General features: G+C 41.3%; 1 protein-coding gene across 2 annotated transcripts in view; it reads left to right on the top strand.

The window, feature by feature from the left end:
• The window catches only part of FMN1 (formin 1), a 434454-nt gene that overhangs the window by 391508 nt on the left and 22073 nt on the right, over window positions 1-20873 (top strand). For both annotated transcript variants that reach the window (XM_068965008.1, XM_068965009.1), the window contains 2 exons: window positions 8505-8556; window positions 14378-14527. In XM_068965008.1, coding sequence (XP_068821109.1) covers window positions 8505-8556; window positions 14378-14527 — 202 coding nt within the window. The remainder of the gene's footprint in view (window positions 1-8504; window positions 8557-14377; window positions 14528-20873) is intronic.

Genomic DNA, 20873 nt, shown 5'->3' with positions numbered 1-20873 from the left:
ATAGGACCTCATTAAACTTTACAGCTTTTGCACAGCAAAGGAGATCATCAACAACAAAAAATGGCAGCATCAGCTTTGTGAGTAAAGTGGGAAAACAGGTTTGAGCAGAGGATACCTGAATGTGGGTTTGAACTCTGGGTCTAGAGGATCCCCTGGAGTAGGACATGGCACCCCACTTCCCACTCACTCCAGTATTCTCGTCTGGAAAATTCCATGGACAGAGGAGCCTGGTGGGCTGTAGTCCATGGGGCTGCAAAGAGTTGGACGTGACTAAGCACCTGAGCACACCTGATCTGATGTGAAAATGACGTCAAGGAAAATTAACATCTACTGAGAATGGTTGTTAACATTCTCAAGCAAAAAAACATTTTGCTTGAAACTGTGTACTGTTCATCCCAGTGTCAAAGAGCTGGAGTGGTGACTACTAGCATTTGCTTCTAGCCAATTAGTAATAAATGGCAGCCATCCATGGGTGCCTGGCGTGTGTTAGTCACTGTGTTCATCTCTCACGTTCAGTGTGTCCAATACTCGCAACCACCTTGCAAGATCTTATCATTCTAATTTTATGAGCAAGGTTAAGTGCAGTCAGGTGACTTCCCCAGGGTCTCTCCATTCATAAGTGGCAGAGCAGAAATTCAAGCCAAGTCCACCTAACACCAAGCCCAAGTGCTCTCCATTCTACCACACCTGTATTTAACTTGGTCAAAGCAGCCATCCAGCTGGAAGCTTGGATTCCCAGCAGCCTCTGCTTGGCACTAAGTCATTGAAGATCTGACTGCAATGATTCTGATTCAACCAAGAACTGTGCTCTTTTCATGTAGCCCTCATAACTGTGTGGGAGGCAGGAGGTAGGTCATTATTTCTAGAGGAGGAATCTGGAATACAGGATATGTGCATCTTGTCCATGACATTACATGGCAGAGCTGGGCTTGAAACTTGGCCTTTAAGTAGCTTGAGTTCTGATTTGCATTCCTTGGGCCCGCAACCAGTGAATAGAAAAGATCATTTCTGCTTCAGTTGGTCGACCACAGCACTTATGAATTTCAGAATCGTTATCGTGGGGCGACTTTATGAAAACTAATGAAACAATGGCCATCCAATGAACCAGGAAACAAAATGCCAAGGCATTAAATATTTACACAAACACAAATGGCCTTTATTCAGTAAAGGCTGCACTAAATAAAATCCACAAAATTATCTCTTAAATAAAAAACTTCCAGAGAAGCTGTGTTGCTTTCTCTCTGGGACATAGAGTTACATAAGAAATAAATATCATTCTTTAAGGGAGAAAATTAAAACATAAGAAAAGCAATACAGTTCTATCTGTGATAAAGAAATTATAGGATGCTGTAGGCAAGTCACCAAGCAAAAACCACTAGACTCTCTCCTGGCCCCTCCATTAAATTACCATCATCACAGTATATACCTGGTCTTGATAAGGAACTTTGGAAGACAGAATTGATGTTAAGCAAAATGTCTCATTTTCAGTACTCTGGTTTGTTTTTCTTGTGAGACTGTTATCATTCTAAGCAGTTGTTTTAGTCCCTTGATTTGAAAAAAAATTAATGTGTTGAGACAATGAGACAACTTTTTGCAAAAGCGAAGAGAAGAGAAAAAAGGAGGGTCGGGGATGCCTGTTATTTCTCTACCTATCTGACAGTGTCTCCAAACTTACTCTTCTGGAAGCCTACCCACCTTCCTCTTAGCTACATGCATGCATGTATGCTCAGTCATGTCTGACTCTTTGCGACTCCATGAACTGTAGCCCACAAGGCTCCTTTGTCCATGGGATTTTCCAGGCTAGAGTACTGGAGTGGGTTGCCGTTTCCTACAGTGGATCCTCCTGACCCAGGGATCAGACCTGCATCTCCTGAATTGGCAGGTGGATTCTTTACCACTGAGCCACCAGGGAAACACCCTCTCCCATAGCTGTTACCAAATTAAACTGAAAAAGAAGCATACTTATGCTCTATCCGTGGAATTGTACGATAGAAAACTCAGGAAATTCCACACCTGGATTCAGGACCACTACTCGTCTTATTTGTAGGATAAGGACAGTTTCTGTCTAAGATGTGCCATCTTCAATTTAAACTTTGTCTCTCCCTTTTTGTGTGGGGTACCTCTGTGGCATGCTGTGGCTGCCTAGGCACCCCTAATTGAGTAACCCGGGTAGAAAGTCTCCTACTATAGGGAACAATCCATGCTCTGGAAGTTTTTTTTTTTTCTTTTTTCTTTTTTTTTTTTTTTTTTGCCAACTCTCATCAAAACTTACTTACATTGCTTCTTACCCTCTCAGGTGCAATTGTCTGTCTTGCCCAGAATGAAAGTTCTATAGGATATTTGTCTGCTTTCTTCACTGAGGGGTGCCGTGCACCTCAAACAGAGTCTGGCAAATGGAATGAAAGGACAGACTCGTCTATGTCATGACGTCTGTAGCTACCAGAGCTTGCAGAGCCAGGTACGGCCAACAGGAACGTGCTCTTTGTCCTACAGACCGTCGGAAAAAATGTTTTTTTAATTTGGGAACATATGTTTAAAAATCCTAGCTTCTCTGGAAAAGGTGGAAGAGGATGGAATAGCAGTGGCCAGTGCCTTGAAGGGGCCTGGCCTTCCCATTGCTCTCCCACTCTCTGCAGACTTTCTTGCACTGAGACTGTCAGTTCTAGTATTGAGAAGCTAGAGATAGAATTTGGAAGAGTATGATTCTTACACCTGGCCTACAATTACCTTATTTGTTGGTGATGTTGGAAGTTGAGTTTGTGACTCCTGTCTTTAAACATTTTCCTTCTGGGTAATTTTCCTTTTGTTTTACTCAGAACATTGAGGACTTAAAGTGTATCATGACATGGTTGGAAATTTCACACATTGTGGCAGGAGAAATGCTTTAGGCTGGTGGAGCTTCAGGGTCACACCAGGGAAATGGCTGCCTTTTCTGTCTGAACAGAGGCCCTTGACTTAGGAAAGCTTGAGATCTCTAGGTTCTTCTACTTTTCCTGCAGGCTCTCATCCCCCAAACCCTCAGAGGTTCTGCAGTGTGCTTTGCCACTTAGCAATACCTCTTTTTACATTTGCATACTGTTTTTCCCCCCCAAATAACTATATTCATAGAGCTCTTGCACAGTCTTCACCTCATGCTTAATTCAGTTTGGAAAGGATATTTCTCATGACTCAGTTTATATGCAGCAATGGGGTTGACCACAGTCTGCTTAGCACAGAGTGGAAGTAGCCAGTTAGAAACACCTAGTGACAGAGAACAGCACCCATAAGCTCCAGGAAGATCACTCAGGCCTCAAAGGAATTTTCCCCCTTATTTGGTCATGTACATAATCAATAATCACTGGATAAGAACAAACCACTAGTCAATTTCATATTTGGGGGAACTTGGTAGCCTAGGAGAGATGCAAGCCACTTCTCTGTGTCTGATTGTCTAAGAACTCAACTAATTCACAGAGATTCCTGCTTGAAGAACTTGAGAAATCATAGCACAAAAAAATGGCAATGAGTGTGACTTTACCTAAAATGATGTAGCTATCTAAATCATTTTAATATAAAAAATTTTGTTGAAATTTGCTGAACTCAGAGCTACTAGTATACAGTTTTAGCCTGACATTCTTCTTTAGCCTCTGTTCATACTCTGAATATAAAGTCTCATGTTCAGGAAACTTAGTATCTGTCTATTTAAGCAATTATTGTCAAGCATATACATTTTTAGCTAAAGTAAATTATTTAACATGTGGACACCTTTCCATGTTTAAGGCCAGATGAAGGGGCTGCTCTCCTGAAGCTTACATTCAATGCTGTGTGATAAATGAGTAAATGGATAGTCTGTTGGGTAGATAGAGGCTCTAAGGGAAAGAGGCGGGGCGTGCATGGCAAAGGATAATCTTTAATGTGGCAAGATCAGAGAAGGTGATATTTGAGCTGAGACCTAATGCAGAGAGGGAGCCAGTCACACAGGGGCTGCGGGCAGTGTCCTCCAGGGAGGAGGAAAGGCAGGTGCAGTGGTCCCCAGCCCACACACTCGGTGTGCTCCTTCAGCGATCCTGCCAGCTAGGCTGGAAAGGAACGAGTGTGAGAAGGAGGAGATGACATCACAGGGGAGCCAGGGGGCAGGCTGGCAGTACCTCTGGGCCATTGTAAAAGCTTCAGAGGCTTTGTCAGGAGAGATGGCATGCTGTTTTGGTCAGGGAAATAAATTAATAAATTTACATTGACTAAGTGAATAATGATGAGATGCCAGTAATACCTGTCCTGTCATTTATCAAGCATACCTTAGGTGCTAAGGGCTTTACATGTATTATCTCATTTAATCTTTATCATGTCTGTGTGATGATAGCCTCTGTGGCTCTGCTCATAGTACAGATCAGGCCATAACTACACAATGCATCATGAGGGACTTGTCCAGTCACACAGGTAGTAAATGACAGAGCTAGGCTTATTAAATAGCTTAGCTATTTAATATCCTTTGAAATATCTTAGCTATTACAATCTTTTAATATCCTTTTAAATATCCTAGCTTTTAAAATCCTTAATACCTTTCATAAGGTATCACAACATAGCTTGTTATGATTGATTTTCTTTTCTCATTCATTTTAACATCATAAGCATTAAATGAAAAGATTCTTTTTCAAGTTGAGGTATAGTTGATTTACAATGTTGTGTTCGTTTCTGCTCTACATCATAGTGATCCAGGTATACATACGTATACATTCTTTTTTTTAATTCTTTTCCATTATATTATCACAGGATATTGAATATAGTTCCTGAGGCTACATAGTAGAATCTTGTTGTTTATTCATTCTGTCGTATATATACTAGTTTGCATCTGCTAACCCCAATCAAGATTGCCGGGAGAAACAATCAATAACCTCAGATACACAGATGACACCACCATTATGGCAGAAAGCGAAGAAGAACTAAAGAGCCTCTTGATGAAAGTGAAAGAGGAGAGTGAGAAAGTTGGCTTAAAACCCAACATTCAGAAAACTAAGATCATGGCATCCGGTCCCATCACTTCATGGCAAATAGATGGAGAAACAATGGAAACAGTGACAGACTTTATTTCTGGGGCTTCCAAAATCACTGCGGATGGTGACTGCAGCCATGAAATTAAAAGACCCTTGCTCCTTGGAAGAAAAGCTATGACCAACCTAGACAGCATATTAAAAAGCAGAGACATTAGTTTACCAACAAAGGTCTATCTAGTCAAAACTATGGTTTTTCCAGTAATCATGTATGCATGTGAGAGTGGGGCTATAAAGAAAGCTGAGTGCAAAAGAGTTGCTGCTTTTGAACTGTGGTGTTGGAGAAGACTCTTGAAGAGTCCCTTGGACTGCAAGGAGATCAAACCAGTCCATCCTAAAGGAAATCAGTCCTAAATATTCATTGGGAGTACTAATGCTGAAGCTGAAACTCCAATCCTTTGGCCTCCTGATGCGAAGAACTGACTCATTGGAAAAGACCCTGATGCTGGGAAAGATTGAAGGCAGGAGGAGAAGGGGATGACAGAGGATGAGATGGTTGTATGGCATCACAGACTCAACGGACATGAGTTTGAGCAAGCTCTGGAAGTTGGTGATGGACAGGGAAGCCTGGCGTGCTGCAGCATGCGGTTGCAAAGAGTCAGACACGACTGAGCAACTGAACTGAACCCCAAACTCACCCTCCACCCTCCTCATCCCCAGCTCCGCCTTGGCAACCACATGTCTGTTGTCTGTGCCAGTGAATCTGTTTCTGTTTCATAGACAAGTTCATTTGTGTCATATTTTAGATTCCACATATAAGTGATACCATATGATGTTTGTCTTTCTCTGAGTTACTTCACTTAGTAGGATAATCTCTAGATCATCCATGTTGCTGAAGATGGCATTATTTCATTCCTTTTTAAGGCTGAGTAGTATTCCATTGTATATATATACCACATCTGCTTTATGCATTCATCTGTGAATGGACATTTAAGTTGTTTCCATGCCCTGGCTACTGTGAATAGTGCTGCTATGAACATAGAGATGCATGTATCTTTCTGAATTATAGTTTTGTGAGGATGCATGCCCATGAGTGGGATTGCTAGATCACATGGCAACTCTGTTTTTAGTTTTTTGAGGAACCTCTGTACAGTTTTCCATAGTGGAAAACTGCACCAACTTATATTTCCACCAACAGTGTAGAGGGGTTCCCTTTTCTCCACACCCTTCTGCTGCTAAGTCACTTCAGTCGTGTCCGACTCTGTGCGACCCCATAGATGGCAGCCCACCAGGCTCCCCTGTCCCTGGGATTCTTCAGGCAAGGACACTGGAGTGGGTTGCCATTTCCATCTCCAATGCATGAAAGTGAAAAGTGAAAGTGAAGTCGCTCAGCCGTGTCCAACCCTCAGCAACCCCATGGTCTGCAGCCTACCAGGCTCCTCCATCCCTGGGATTCTCCAGGCAAGAGTGCTGGAGTGGGGCGCTGTTGCTGTCTCCGCCACACCCTTTTAGCACTTGTTATGTTTAAACTTTTTAATGAAGGCCATTCTGACCAGTGTCAGGTAGTTTTGGTCTTTGATCTCGTTGCAGTTTTTATCTTTTCACGTGCCTGTTGGCCATCTGTGTGTCTTTATTTGTAGAAATGTCTGTTTAGGTCTTCTTCACTTTTTTAATTAGGTTACTTGTTTTGTGTTGCTGAATTGTATGAACTGTTTGTATATTTTGGAAATTAAGCTCTTGTTGGTCACATCTTCTGCAAACATTCTCTCTAATTTCATAGGTTGTGTTTTCATTTTCTTTATGGTTTCCTTTGCTATGCAAAAGCTTGCCAGTTAGATTAGGTCCTATTTGTTTCTTTTTGCTTTTATGTTTATTGCTTTGGGAGGCTGACCTGAGAAAACACTGGTACAGTTTATGGCAGAGAATGTTTGGCCTGTGTTCTCTTCTAGGACTTTTATGGTATCATATATTTAAGTCTTTAAGCCATTTTGAGTTTATTTTTGTGCATGGTGTGAAGGTGTGTTTTAACGTCATTGATATATATGCAGCTGTCCAATTTTCCCAACACCACTTGCTTAAGAGACTTCCTGTCCATTGTATACTCTTGCCCCCTTTGTCACAGACTAATTGACCATAGGTATATGTGTTTATTTCAGCCACTCTATTCTGTTCCATTGATATGTCTGCTTTTGTGCCAGTACCATGCTGTTTTGATTGCCATAGCTTTGTAGTAGTGACTGAAGTCTGGGAGCATTATGCCTCCTGCTTTGTTCTTTTTCCTCAGGATTACTTTGGCAATTCTGGGCCTTTTAAAGTTCCATATAAATTTTAAGATTATTTATTCTAGCTCTGTGAAAAATGTCATGGGAGATTTGATAGGGACCATGTTAAATGTGTAGATTGCTTTGGGTAGTATGGCCATTTAACAATATTAATTCTTCCAATCCAAGAGTATGGCATATCTAAATGAAAGAAATCTTAAGGCTCACAGAGATTGTCTTGATGATTTTTCTAGATGTATTTAAAGTGTTAAGAGTTGTATTATCATACATGACAGTATTATCTTCTGATTAAAGAGAAAATATACAAAAGAACCACTCCAAAGTGAAACCTCCCAGTTTCCCTGTGGTCCTTCAGAACATGGGTTCTTTTATATATAAATACAATAGGTTTTTGTTGGCTAATCATTTTATTTTTTAAATTTTATTTTATAACACCAAGAACATTTTGTATTGGGGTATAGCCAATTAACAATGTGATAGATTCAGGTGAACAGTGAAGGGACTCAGCCATACATATACATATACATATATCCATTCTCCCGCAAACCCCCTCCATCCAGGCTGGCGCATAACACTGAGTGGAGTTCCGTGTGCTATACAACAGTTTTTTGTTGGTTGTCCATTTTAAATATAGGAATATGTATATGACCTTCCCAAAAGTTCTTAATCTGTAAATTCAGAATTCTATCTCGCTATCATTTATTTCTTTAGTAATAGTATTTTTTTCCAATGCATTTAACACATTATTCTAAGAAAAGAGACCATAGGCATCCTTAGACCATGGGTATAGAGAAAACGTATGCAATGATTCCAGTGAATTCCTTTGAATTTGAACAGAACTGCTACAAATGGTACTGAGTTTATGTTGTTGTTTTGAGGGAGTGGGGTTGCTGAGCACTTGCCAAAGGGTCACAAAGGGGCCAGCTATAGCGTGGATGACTGCATGTTCTAATCTGGCCAAGATCATTCCACTTTTAAGCCTTTGTTCAGCATAATTAACAATATCACCCCTTTCAAAAGTATTCCAGAGAGAAAAATGCATTATATTTATGGTCACCATTAGCTATAGCTGTTAACAAGAAAGCAGTGATAGTGGACATAGAGAATTGAGTACAATCACCAGGACATGTGGCAGGGGCTGCCAACCCCTGAATTTGGGCTTATTTTGATTATAACTGAATGTAATAGAAGTCAGATTACACAAAGGATATGATGGAAGAAAATGCTGTTCTAATTCATGATTAATTCTCTTTCACAGCCAAAAAGGAACATAAAATGGAAGAAAGTTACTTGGAGAATGCACAGAAAAGGTAAGCAACTCTGACTGGCCTCAAGCCTCTCTTTGACCATCCATTCTTTTTTTTATTATTATCAAGAATATTCACACTGCTATGCAACCATCAACACCGGCCTTCTCCAGAACTTTTTCGTATTCTCCGAGGGTAGACTCTGTACTCATTAAACCATCTCCCCCATTCTCTCCTTCTTTCACCCTGGCAGTTACCATCCTACTTCCTGTCTCTGTGACTTTGACTACTCTAGGTACCTCATGCAAGCAGAATCGTACAGAACTTTTCCTTTTATGACTGGCTGATTTGACTTAGCATAATGAATGATTAGCCATTCTTTTGACTGCCTTCCCCCAACCCCATGAAGACTGTGCATCCAGGAGCAGTTCGAGTCTAAGGAGAGCTGGAGTGAAAAACTCCAGGAATAGCCCCTGGGAACAGTGTTCCTCAAGAATCAGGGAATCATCCAGAAGTGACCCACCTGCCTCACGAGGTCTGACACTATTTCCATCTGTTTGCCTCTCCCCTGTTACTCTGCTCCTAAAGACTCCATGGGTGCTGGGAACAATGGGACCCTTCTTAGCAGTACAACTAAATTAAACCAATTATTACAGGTACCTAAGAGACGTACGTCTCTCCTCAGGGTCTGGAGGATGTGGTAAACAGGGGGCAAGTGGAGAGTAGGGACTCATCTCTGTGTGCCCAGAAAACTCCCCGAGCAGTTGGGAAAGAGACCTCAGTTCAGTTCAGTTCAGTCCCTCCAGTCGTGTCCGACTCTTTGCGACCCCATGAATCGCAGCATGCCAGGCCTCCCTGTCCATCACCAACTCCCAGAGTTCACCCAGATTCACGTCCATCAAGTCAGTGATGCTATCCAGCCATCTCATCCTCTGTCGTCCCCTTCTCCTCCTGCCTCCAATCCCTCCCAGCATCAGAGTCTTTTCCAATGAGTCACCTCTTTGCATGAGGTGGCCAGAGTACTGGAGTTTCAGCTTTAGCATCATTCCTTCCAAAGAAATCCCAGGGCTGATCTCCTTTAGAATAGACTGGTTGGATCTCCTTGCAGTCCAAGGGACTCTCAAGAGTCTTCTCCAACACCACAGTTCAAAAGCATCAATTCTTCGGCACTCAGCCTTCTTCACAGTCCAACTCTCACATCCATACATGACCACAGGAAAAACCATAGCCTTGACTAGAGGGACCTTAGTTGGCAAAGTAATGTCTCTGCTTTTGAATATGCTATCTAGGTTGGTCATAACTTTTCTTCCAAGGAGTAAGCGTCTTTTAATTTCATGGCTGCAGTCACCATCTGCAGTGATTTTGGAGCCCAAAAAAATAAAGTCTGACACTGTTTCCACTGTTTCCCCATCTATTTCCCATGAAGTGATGGGACCGGATGCCGTGATCTTCATTTTCTGAATGTTGAGCTTTAAGCCAACTTTTTCACTCTCCTCTTTCACTTTCATCAAGAGGCTTCTTAGTTCCTCTTCACTTTCTGCCATAAGGGTGGTGTCATCTGCACATCTGAGGTTATTGATGTTTCTCCCGGCAATCTTGATTCCAGCTTGTGTTTCTTCCAGTTCAGCGTTTCTCATGATGTACTCTTCATTTCTATTCAACCTCTCACCTACTGCAGGCCTCTTCTGTGTTCTTGTTTCTCTTAATAGGCACCCAAGTGAAACTATCCGCCTTACCTGTGAGAGCTCAGTAATGATCGGCTGTGGTGTCTTAGAGCCCTCGCTTTACGATGGTTTTTCTTTCTGGCAGTTGACCAGCATTAGTCAGCTTGGCCCTCTCCCATTCTTAGAAAGGTGAGGGGGAATACACTTAGGCTTTCTCATACACAGAGCTGAAAAAACTGAGATAAATTGTGCTGGAACCCATTCTAAAAAGTACCAGAAAATTAAATAAGAGATAAGGACAGGAAACAGTATATAAGGTAAAATGAACTTTACAAATGTGTGAGGAGAAGAGTTCACTAAATGTGAGTGAACAAGCTCTAGAAATGAACCCTTTTCCTCCTGTTTCAGCACAATTTCTGAGAGTTCTGAAAGTCAGTATTCAGTGCTGTTTCTGCTCTGCATTGACGAATGCTGACATCTTGCCCTTCTTCCCACTTAAGTGCCAATAAAATTAAAATGCAGATAAAAGCAAGGTGAAGGCTAATCTCATGATTTTCTAAGTGCCGACATGTTCTTGAATCATGATTTTTATCTTTGCATGATAATTTTAACAACCAAGATGATCACATGGTTCTGTTTATAGATTTTTAGATTGTGCCCCTTTATTGGCTTTATCCCCTAAGTATTATATATATTTTACATTATCCCTGTATTAAGCTTCCCTTCATCAGCATGTCAAACTGGTGTGTCTGTGTTATATAAATATCCCACAACCATAAAAAGAGACCATACACAAGGGCACATGGGTATCAGGCCAAACAAAATTTCACTTTCTAAGGTGGATGTCAAATATCTGATCCTTCTTCAAGATTCTCACTCCAGGAAAAGGGGGCCCTTGTGAGAGGGGCTGATGTTGCTGCTGTGCATTAGCTATGCTGAGGGGGGGGGTCATAAATTTTGGTTGTCAGCGTTTTCCGTGACTTTGTGGTGAAGGTAGTCTAGCTTTCATGTCATACATGAAATATGTTAGATCCCATCTTTAATGTAGAAACCACAGTTGTTTGGTTACACTCTTGAAGGAGGTTGGTGGTCAGTGTTGCAACATTCGTGTGAGATTTAGGAAATTCTTATGTTGTATTCTCAAGAGAAACAATTTACTCTGAGGCTAAGGAATATTTGCTTTTCCTCAGCAGTTTCTGAAAGCATGCATGAGGGGCAATAAGCAGATATGTTCCACCCTGGCATCTCAATGCTGCAAAAGAAAACCCGTTCCCTTTGCCACAGGCTCTTTGATAGAATCATTGTCTGAACTCTCAAAATGTTTAGCTGAGTCAAAAAAGATGGAAATCAGTCAAGGAGTTACAGCAATTGAGAGTGGAGTAATTGCAGGGAGCAATTGAGAGTGGAGTAGAGAGGTTTTACAGAACCTAATATACAATTAGAAACCTGTCTTTTAAAAGTTGAAAACTGTTAGTTACTTGCTGAGAAACAAAAGAAAATTCCAAGATTGTTGTCAAAGAGGAGCAATTTTCATGCACAAATTACAGAAGGTTTTCAATAATCAGTCTTCTGTGGATCAGAATTGAGTTTGAAAGGAAGACAGTTGTGTTTGGGGACGGGAGAGGGTAGTCTAGACCTTATCAGATAGCTGTGGGTTCATATTCTAGCATTTGGCTTTTCCTGGAACAAAGGGATCACACTGAAATCCAATAAGGCACACTCTCAGAGTGGCTTCGTCTTCGTTAAACTTGCCAAGTGCCAAAGCCAGGCCATCCTCTGCAACTCTGTTTGCGTTGGTTCTTCTGAAGAAGTTCACTTGCTTTCTTAAACACATAGGGGAAAAGCTGCTGAAATTCATTCTTTCCTTTAGTTTTCATCCTCTTTGAGGGTTAGCAAGTCAGGCTCCCCGTCCCGGGGGAAAGGTGGTGAGGGTACATGGTTAGCTTCATTTCAGAGCTAGGAAAAGCAAGGCCCACAGGATGATGAAATGCTTTTCTCAAGCCTCTGTAATAACCCACCAAACAATGCTGTCATTCTCTGAAGCAGCATCATACTTGCAGTGTCTTGATCTCACCGTCTACCCTCCCAAGAATGCCAGAGTTGGGGTTAAAGCACAGTGGTAACTGGAGTTTCTGTGCTCTTCTCTATATCCTGCTGGAAAAGTAGGAAGATAATTTGCCCCTCTGAATACTAAGCATGAAAGACTGTCTTCTCTCTTCAGTGCACAAGTAAATATGTTTCTGTGTAGAAGGTCTGCTTAAGGAAGAGAGAAAAATAATGATGTGTTCCGCTGGGGGTAACGCATGTTTTGTGTCATATAAGCAGCAACGGTGTCAAAAGTGGAAACAAACTAAAACTTGACTGTTTTATTTCTTAAATGCATGTATCAGTGAGTATAAGTATCCAGAAGGCTGGATAGAGCAGAAAATGCATTTCACCGAGAAACGATTCTGTAGACCCAATTCTGCCAATGAGTAAGGTCATTCAGTCTTTCTAGGTCTCTATTTTCTCATCTGTAAGATGGGAACATTGGACAGACTGACCCAAAATCCCTTCCAGTTTTAAAGCCCTGTGACTCCATAAGAAATTCATGGACTATTCCTTTAGGTTGCAGAACTCTCTCCGTACATATTTCCATGCTATAAAACAATCAATGTAGTTTACATTTTGAATGAAATAAAAGTATATGCTGTAGAGTGTACATTGGGTTTTATCAGTGTTTTGACTGCCGTAGAATTAGGAGTCATGTCTGAGCAAAAGTGGACATTGCTCCTTTCTGGTTTTGCTCTGAAATATGTGTGTTTGGAATTATAAGAGAGTCCCTTAAGAAATTACTGCAGTTATTGCCTTTCTCCACCTATGCACTTCTAGTCTTTTAATAACTGAGAGCCAAAATTCCCTGACCAGTAGTTTTAATTTGCATTAAAAACAGATTTATTATTTACAGAAGCACAAAGAATTTATGGGACTCAGAGCTGCAGCTCCAGCTTGGATCTCGCCTAATCATAGCCATGGAATCAATTAACAGTTCATCTGTGAAATGTGATAAAATCTTATGAGATACATATTGCCCAATAACTGAGAACGAGATGAAAGTATGCTCCATAATAGTAACGGGGCTTCAGGGTTTTACAATCATTGTTGAATAGAGTTCCATTAGAAACTCCGTATTCGGGATGGCCACAAGAAAAAAAAAAACACTGTGTCTGAACAGATGATAGAGCATTGAGTAATAAACCCTGGCCAGTCATTCTTGCTTTGATTAGTTTCCAACACCCTAGAAAAGGGGGCCATTTATTTAAGTGTTCTTGCTCATGGCAAATGAGCTTGTGGGGCTTGGAGTGGGTGGGGGGAAGGATTGAGTGCAGAGCTATAAATTGCTGCAAAGCTGGTGGCTCCAAGAAGGGCTGCTTGGGGGGCCTGGGTAATCATCTGGGAACAAGCCTCCATGGGGTTGGTCAGGAGTTTCTTGGTGATATCTGGGAATCACCCTTATAAAACCTGGGTTCTTTTCCAACCCAGATTAGAGATCATTTTTAAGACCAAAAATGGTTTTTCCTCCAGTCCTTACTACATCCTCAATTATATGTATTTTTGTACATTGGTGATTTGTATTCTTATATCATGATAAGCTTTAAAATGTAGCCTTCTTAAAGATCATATAGTCTAAGTCTCTTATTTTACCCTTGAGAAAATTGAGAGTCAAGTGTTGAATGATTGACCCAAGATTACAAAGCCAGCAGATGCCAGAATAAGGATAAAATAGTCTCTTTATCTTCCATGAAGCACTCAACAGATCGAGAATTCCCTGCAGGCTCTCTCACTATTCACTGCTAGCAGTACAGAACCAACATGGCATCAATGTTTCGTGTAATCCTTCAGCATAACACAGAGTGGGTAAATGACACGGATTTGAGATGAAGAACAAACCCAAGTTTTTACCTATGTACACCCTGAAACTATTCATGCTGATTTTATGCAGATAAGATGTGTCCAAGAGCATCCCCAATCATGTTGAGTTTCTTAGAAAATTGGCTTCAATACTTAGGCTTAGCATAAGCCACCATGACTGCTAAGCCTGGGCTTCTGAGCTAGAAAAGATATTGGGGTGGGGGGGGGGGGTCGGCGAGGAGTTCTGTGTGTCTTCTCTCCTAATGGGTTTTGGCATTGACAGCTTCTCACCCTCCACCTCACAGTTTATTATTCCTCTACATTTGCAGTTTTGAAACAACAGTAGGATATTTTGGGATGAAGCCAAAGTCTGGTGAGAAGGAGATCACACCCAACTACGTGTTTATGGTGTGGTACGAGTTCTGCAGTGACTTCAAGACTATCTGGAAACGGGAGAGTAAAAACATATCTAAAGAAAGGTAAGGTTCTAATAGGCTGATTAACACTGGGAGTCTAGGGAACCACCCTCTCAACCCTAACGAAGCGTGTACATTTCACCCGTGTCAGTATTGCCTTTCAGATCAAGTGGACGTCAGGGAAGGATTATTGAAAGTTTATAAGGAAATGTGGGGGTGGGAGGGCTTGCTGTCCACACAGGCAGATACTCTCACGTGATCTGATAAGTTACACTTTCTTAACCCCTTCCAATTACTAGCTAGTAAATGAAAGGGGAGCTGTGCTAATTTGCAACAGATTGCTTCTCTGTGTATTTTCATGTCGGCCCAAGCTAAATGAGGCAGCCTTGCTGTCGCAGACAGTACAGACAAATAAAAGTGAATGCTTTTCCCATTAATATACTGAACTTGCATCAAAGGGAAGTCTCTGAGAGTCGGGCCACACTTAACACGGTGTGGAAGCCCCGCTCTGGATTTACAGCGCCACTTCTGACTCCCCGCATCCTGCTGAGGACATCAAACTGCGTGCCGCTCGCCTCATTGCAGCCTCCTGATTTTATTAGTTGGGGGTAGAAGGAAAACCTCAGCACTGAATATAGGGAGAGTGTGTGTGTTCGTTCTCCTTAGAGAAAGACTGCATTTGGCCCTGTTGATCAGGAAAAAAAAAAAAAAGCATTTCTGCTTGATCAGTGTTTTGATCAGGTTGCCACTGTTCTACAAAGGGTGTCATGGATTTAAACTTCAAACAGGTCTTGCTACTACTCCTGCAGAACAGATGTATGAGAGTGTCATTCAGAGTGAAGTTGGAGACAAAAATTCAACAAATGAAGGGAAGTGGTTTAATTGTAGCATCTCTATCTCACTAAACATTGAGACCCTAAAGTCCAAATTTTAATACTTTTGTTCTTTACTTTGGAATCAGAGAAAAGGTGTATATATAATATAGCTATACACATACAGACACACACATACAGTACACCAATATTCTTTACCTTATAAAGCTACCTTAAAGGACTCATAATTTAGAGATTTCTTGACTCAGTTATACTAAATCTGTAAATATTTTCTCCAGGAATTTTTTTATATGCTTGCTTTCTAAGGAAGTCACAGAGCTTTAAAAATGTGTATCAACATATCTTCTTCCCACCATACCTCTTTTGGAACATGGGAATTAAACCAAGTATATCCATTATAGAGTGGAAGCAGAAAAAAGTTAAGTGACATTGTTAAGAAAATAAATTATTGATAACAGCATGAAAAAAATCCTAAAAATCTTGACATCCAACCCATTGTTCTCACCCTGCAAGCTCTTGTTTAGCCCTTTAAGCTAAAATAAGCTTCTGTGGAATGCATTCTATTTTGTGAGCCTCAGAAAAGTGACAGAGCCAAGTTCTTGTGTCTCTAACAAGGTAGCAGCAGGCCAGTCAGCTTTCCACGTCCACACCCGAAGGCCAGGGAGTTCCTTAGCGGCCCCTGAATGTCATGCCTTTGCTTGAGATTTTACATCTTAGGTTTTGATCATAGCCCTTAATGAATTTATCCTTTTCGTTGGAGCCCTGAAAATAGTCCCAAAAAACCAGCAGAGAGGGTAATGAATCGCTTTTCACTTGAATAAACTACTATTGAAATACTGAACCATATTCCAAATGGAGTTTTTCCCTAACACAGAAGTTGGACCACACTCACTCTGGGCCTGCGGAGGTTCCAACTGCCCTTCAGAATGACCTGTCCTCCTAGTGATGGGCACTTGCTGTGCTGCTTCCTGGGTATAGCTGGTGAATTGCCCACTTCACACTCTGTAAACCAACACCTTTAAAGGGTCATGACTTCCCGGGACCCTTTTCAGATCTCATCTAGCCGTTTCAGGGGTTTCTTCATTCCAGCCGTGCTTTGTGAGATAGATCACCAAGGTTTCCAACCTAAAACAACATCTCTGAAAGTTAATGGTGGCTCATAAAATATTTGTGGAAGCAGCTTGTTTACAAAAATCATTATGTTAAGAAACCTTAGCACATCATATGTATTATTGCTCATCCAGTTTAAAACAAACTTGGTAATATCTGGGGTTTTCTCGTGAAATGAGGGATTTTTCAGTTGTTCTCTATATCTGCTAAGGGTTTTAGCTTTCAAACTATTGACATCACATTCATTATGGTGAAATAGGAGAACTAACTGGAATTCTTCTATTATAATCAAATGAGAAGCAATATGACTGCTTTAATGATGGGAAACAATATGATTGCTCTAATATTATATTTAATGATGTTTGATGTTATCATTTTTATAGTACTTTTCCCAGAAATCCAATAAATCCTAACAACACTAAATGTCAGGGGGCTTCCCTGGTGGCTTAGACAGTAAAGATTCTGCCTACAATGCAGGAGACCCAGGTTCAATCCCTGAGTCAGAGAGATCCCCTGGAGAAGGAAATGGCAACCCACTCCAGTATTCTTGCCCAGAGAATCCCATGGACAGAGAAGCCTGGCAGGCTACAGTTCATGGGGTCACAAAGAGTCGGAAATGACTGAGCAACTAATACTTTCACTTTCAGCATAACGTAATATGAAAACATCCTCAAAAATTAAGTTCATAACCAAATGAAAACTTGATAGCTTGTAATTACTAGGGAAAAAAACTATAGTTTGGGATCCAATAACTTCATCCTACTTCATTTTCAGATGTGTTTGAAGGCCAACTAAAATCCCCAAAAGTCATTGGGAAAACTTAAGGATCGATAATAGTATTTTCAAAGGGACAAAGTCACTTCCAAATGAAATGGAAATTTTGAAACCGACTTTAGGCCACTTGAAGTCGATTTTAGGTGACAGACGATATTTGCTTCTTGTTCTGCTTAACATGGTCTCCTTGAATGCACATTAGTTTGATGCAAAACTGAATGCTGCAACTCCATTGCAGGGTAACACGTACTCTGCATGAGGCCCAGAACAATGTCTAAACCACAGGTGACTGATTGAAGCATTCAGTATGCTTGTGCCTTACAAATGAATGACAAACCCTATTATAAAGCTGATGTCAGGACACAATTCGGTATTTTAGTAGAAGAGGCAGTACTTAACTGGGGGTATGGTTTATCTGTCGATTAACTCTGTCAGTGGAAGAGCGAGCTACTATATGATGGTATATAATGACATTAAACTTTGCTTGTCATGCAAGCCATTATTAGGCCGAAATGGCAAGCTTCTAAGACTGGACACAGGTTCAGAGTGCCCCGCTCCCTAGACCTCAGTCTGTGACCCACCCAGTCCTCATGCCGCCCAAGTACTAGAACTTACCCTCTAGTGAAATGTGCCAGGCTCTTCTCCCCTTCCTGAGTACTGGCAGTGCTCCATAGTATAAAAAGTGACTTCTTTTATGCGATTAGTCTACTTTATGATCTTGGGCCAGTTGCTTATTGCCTGGGGGACCCAAATATCACATTTGTAAAAGGTGTATATTGGGATGAGGCAGGAACTAAATGCTTACTAAGATCTTTTCTGGTTTGAAATCTCTATGAATCAATAAACTATTTTTTTTGTAATATTCTGAGAAATTGTGCATTTTCTTTCTGAGATAATGTCCTTTACCTTTGTTCCTGAGCTCATAGGGGACTGGACCAAAATATATTTCAAGCCAAGGTCTGGTGGTGAGTTGGGGAGAGCTTTGGAGACGGGCAGAGTTTCCACTGTCCTCTTGGCCTTAGTGACTGTCAACAGCTACCTGGGCTCATACCTTTAGCTCCTCCCCTAAACTACTAAGGTTGGTCTTGAAGACCACATTTTTGTCATTAAAAGTATACACACACAAAATTTTCCTCTGCTTATCTGCATCCGACATTGCATTTGCTGGTTTATGAAAGTTCATCAAGATTTTTATTCTCAGAAGCAGCTTTGGTTCAATTTTGCCTTTTCATTCACTTTTGTATTTGTGTCTCTTGACATGCAAACATTCAGTGACTTTTTGTAACACATGTTTCTTCCACTTATTAAATCAATGGGTTATCTGAACCATATGCATAGTGGCACGGATGTAACTTAATTTTTGCTGCTACCTTCATTGACTATTCTTTACTCACTTTCTGCTTTTTTTCTTTTTTCCTGTTTAATTACTCTGGCATATACAACTCTTCCTTATGAAGTTTCCCACTCTCTAGGATATGTTAAGACTGCTCCCCACATATGCCCACACATGCACACATAGAGGCCACAAACCACTGCTACCCACAAAATGAGCTATGAATTTGCAAAAGGTAAAGACGTCCCAGGGGAGTCATGACTCCAGGAATAAAGTCTTGACAAATAATTCAACCCTGAGCCAAGGCAAACTTTAAAAGTACCATTTAAAAACCCATAATGGCTGAGTAATGAGTGAATAAGGAGTTTGGTAAATTTTACATGAAATGCAAATAAGACATTTTGTTATATACATAACTATAATTTACACCATGGGGGAATGGACTGTTAGTTGGGGTGTTTTAAGTTCAGCTAAATAACAACAGAATTTTTGTTTTAAGTGTACTAGTTGCAGCAATTATGGTTAATTATGCAACTGCCATACCCTTGGCAGCAGATGGTTCAGAGCTGTTGTGGGGTTATCCCAGAGCTGTTCTCAGGGCCCCACTGCTCAGGTCACTTTAGGACCAGGAGCTGGGGACTTGGAGTGGCCATCACTCAACCCACAAAGAAGCTGTTGATTGCAGTGTAGACATCACAAGAATTCCTCTCTTTATATGATAAAGTTATTCCTGGAAAAAGTTCCATAAACTAAAATTTTTATTTATTGAATCATGATCATTACAGTAATGTCTAACAAGTTAACTTTCTTTTCCCCAGCCCTCTGTTATGTGGTTAAATGATTTATATACACTTAACTGCTATAAAGGGGCTTCCCAGGTGACGCAGTGGTAAAGAATCTGCCTGCAATGCAAAAGACCCGGGTTCAATCCCTGGGTTGGGAAGATCCCCTGGAGAAGGAAATGGCAACCCACTCCAATATTCTTGCCTAGAAAATTCCATGGACAGAGGAGCCTGGCAGGCTACAAGGGGTCATGGGGTCGTAGAGTCAGACATGACTAAGTAACTGAACACGTATACACAACTGCTAAGAAACTTCATATTTTAAAGGACCCCTTTTGTTTACAAATACACAAATGGTAAATGTGGGCTACAGTCCATAGGGTCTCAGAGTTAGACACAACTGTAGTTACTTAGCAGCAGCAGCAGCATATGTCCCAACAAGTTAACTTATAAACAGAATGTGTGATTATCCTAATCACAAAGAATTAAACCTGCTTATTTCCCAAGCTAAAACATTAAAACCACTATGCAAAGTTAAAGATATGTCATGAATAAGGAGAGGAGAGTGTAGATTTTTAAATGGTAAAAATTATGGGATCATTGATTCTCAAAAACTAAAACACCTCTTTTGATCCTCTTTCCTCTGGAAATTAACCATTTCCTGTTCCTTCCAGCTTCTTAAAAGAAGAGTTTATATTCATTTCCTCACTTTCTTTTCCATAACACTCCTTTCTGTGTCAGTAAGGATGAAGCCTCTGCTGCCATAACAAAGACCAAAGTAAATTTTACTTTTGCATAACCATCTGAGTGTAAATTGTTTAGAAATCCGGGTCCAGATTGACCACCGTCATTAGGTGGGGTCCTTATTCACAAGGCCAAAGGCAGCTCGCATGATGTCCACCAGCTCTGAGTTCCTGTCAGTGGGAAGGGGCTGGCACACCCTTTCCTTTAAAGGGTGTGGCCTGAAAGGTACGCAGATTTCGCTAGGCAGAACTTAGTCTCACAGCTCTATGCAAGGGAGACCAGGTAATGCAGGTTTTTCTAGGAGCCAGGGCCCAGCTAAAGACTGATGAGTGTTAGTCACGCAGTCATGGCTGACTCTTTGTGACCCCATGGACCCTAGCCCACCAGGCTTCTCTGTCCATGGAATTCTCCACACAAGAATACTGGAGTGGGTAGCCATTTCCTTCTCCAGGAAATCTTCCCAACCCAGGGATCGAACCTGGGTCTCCCACATTGCAGGCAGATTCTTTACTGTCTGAACCACCCGGGAAGCCCTGATTTCTGTTACTGAAGAGAGCAGGAGAAATGAATGTTGAGACCGTTGGCAGACTTGGCCACCTTTCCCATTTGTGGAATCGAGCAGCTGCCTTCTTGCCACTACTAGCTTTTGGCACTGATGCTCTTTTCTCCCATCTTGAAGGTGGTCTCAGGGTATTCTGGGGCTCCGTCTGCAAAGCGCCCACCCCTCTTCCATCTCCTCCATCAGCTCCTCTTTTCCTGCTGTGGATCTTCCCCAGGGTTCGGATCTCTGTTCCTCTTTTCTTCTTTGTACTCTGTCCCTAGTTAATCCCAAT

The sequence above is a fragment of the Capricornis sumatraensis genome, chromosome 2, assembly GCF_032405125.1.
Source record: "Capricornis sumatraensis isolate serow.1 chromosome 2, serow.2, whole genome shotgun sequence".
NCBI lineage: Eukaryota > Metazoa > Chordata > Mammalia > Artiodactyla > Bovidae > Capricornis > Capricornis sumatraensis.
This window is presented reverse-complemented; position numbering and strand designations above follow the sequence as displayed.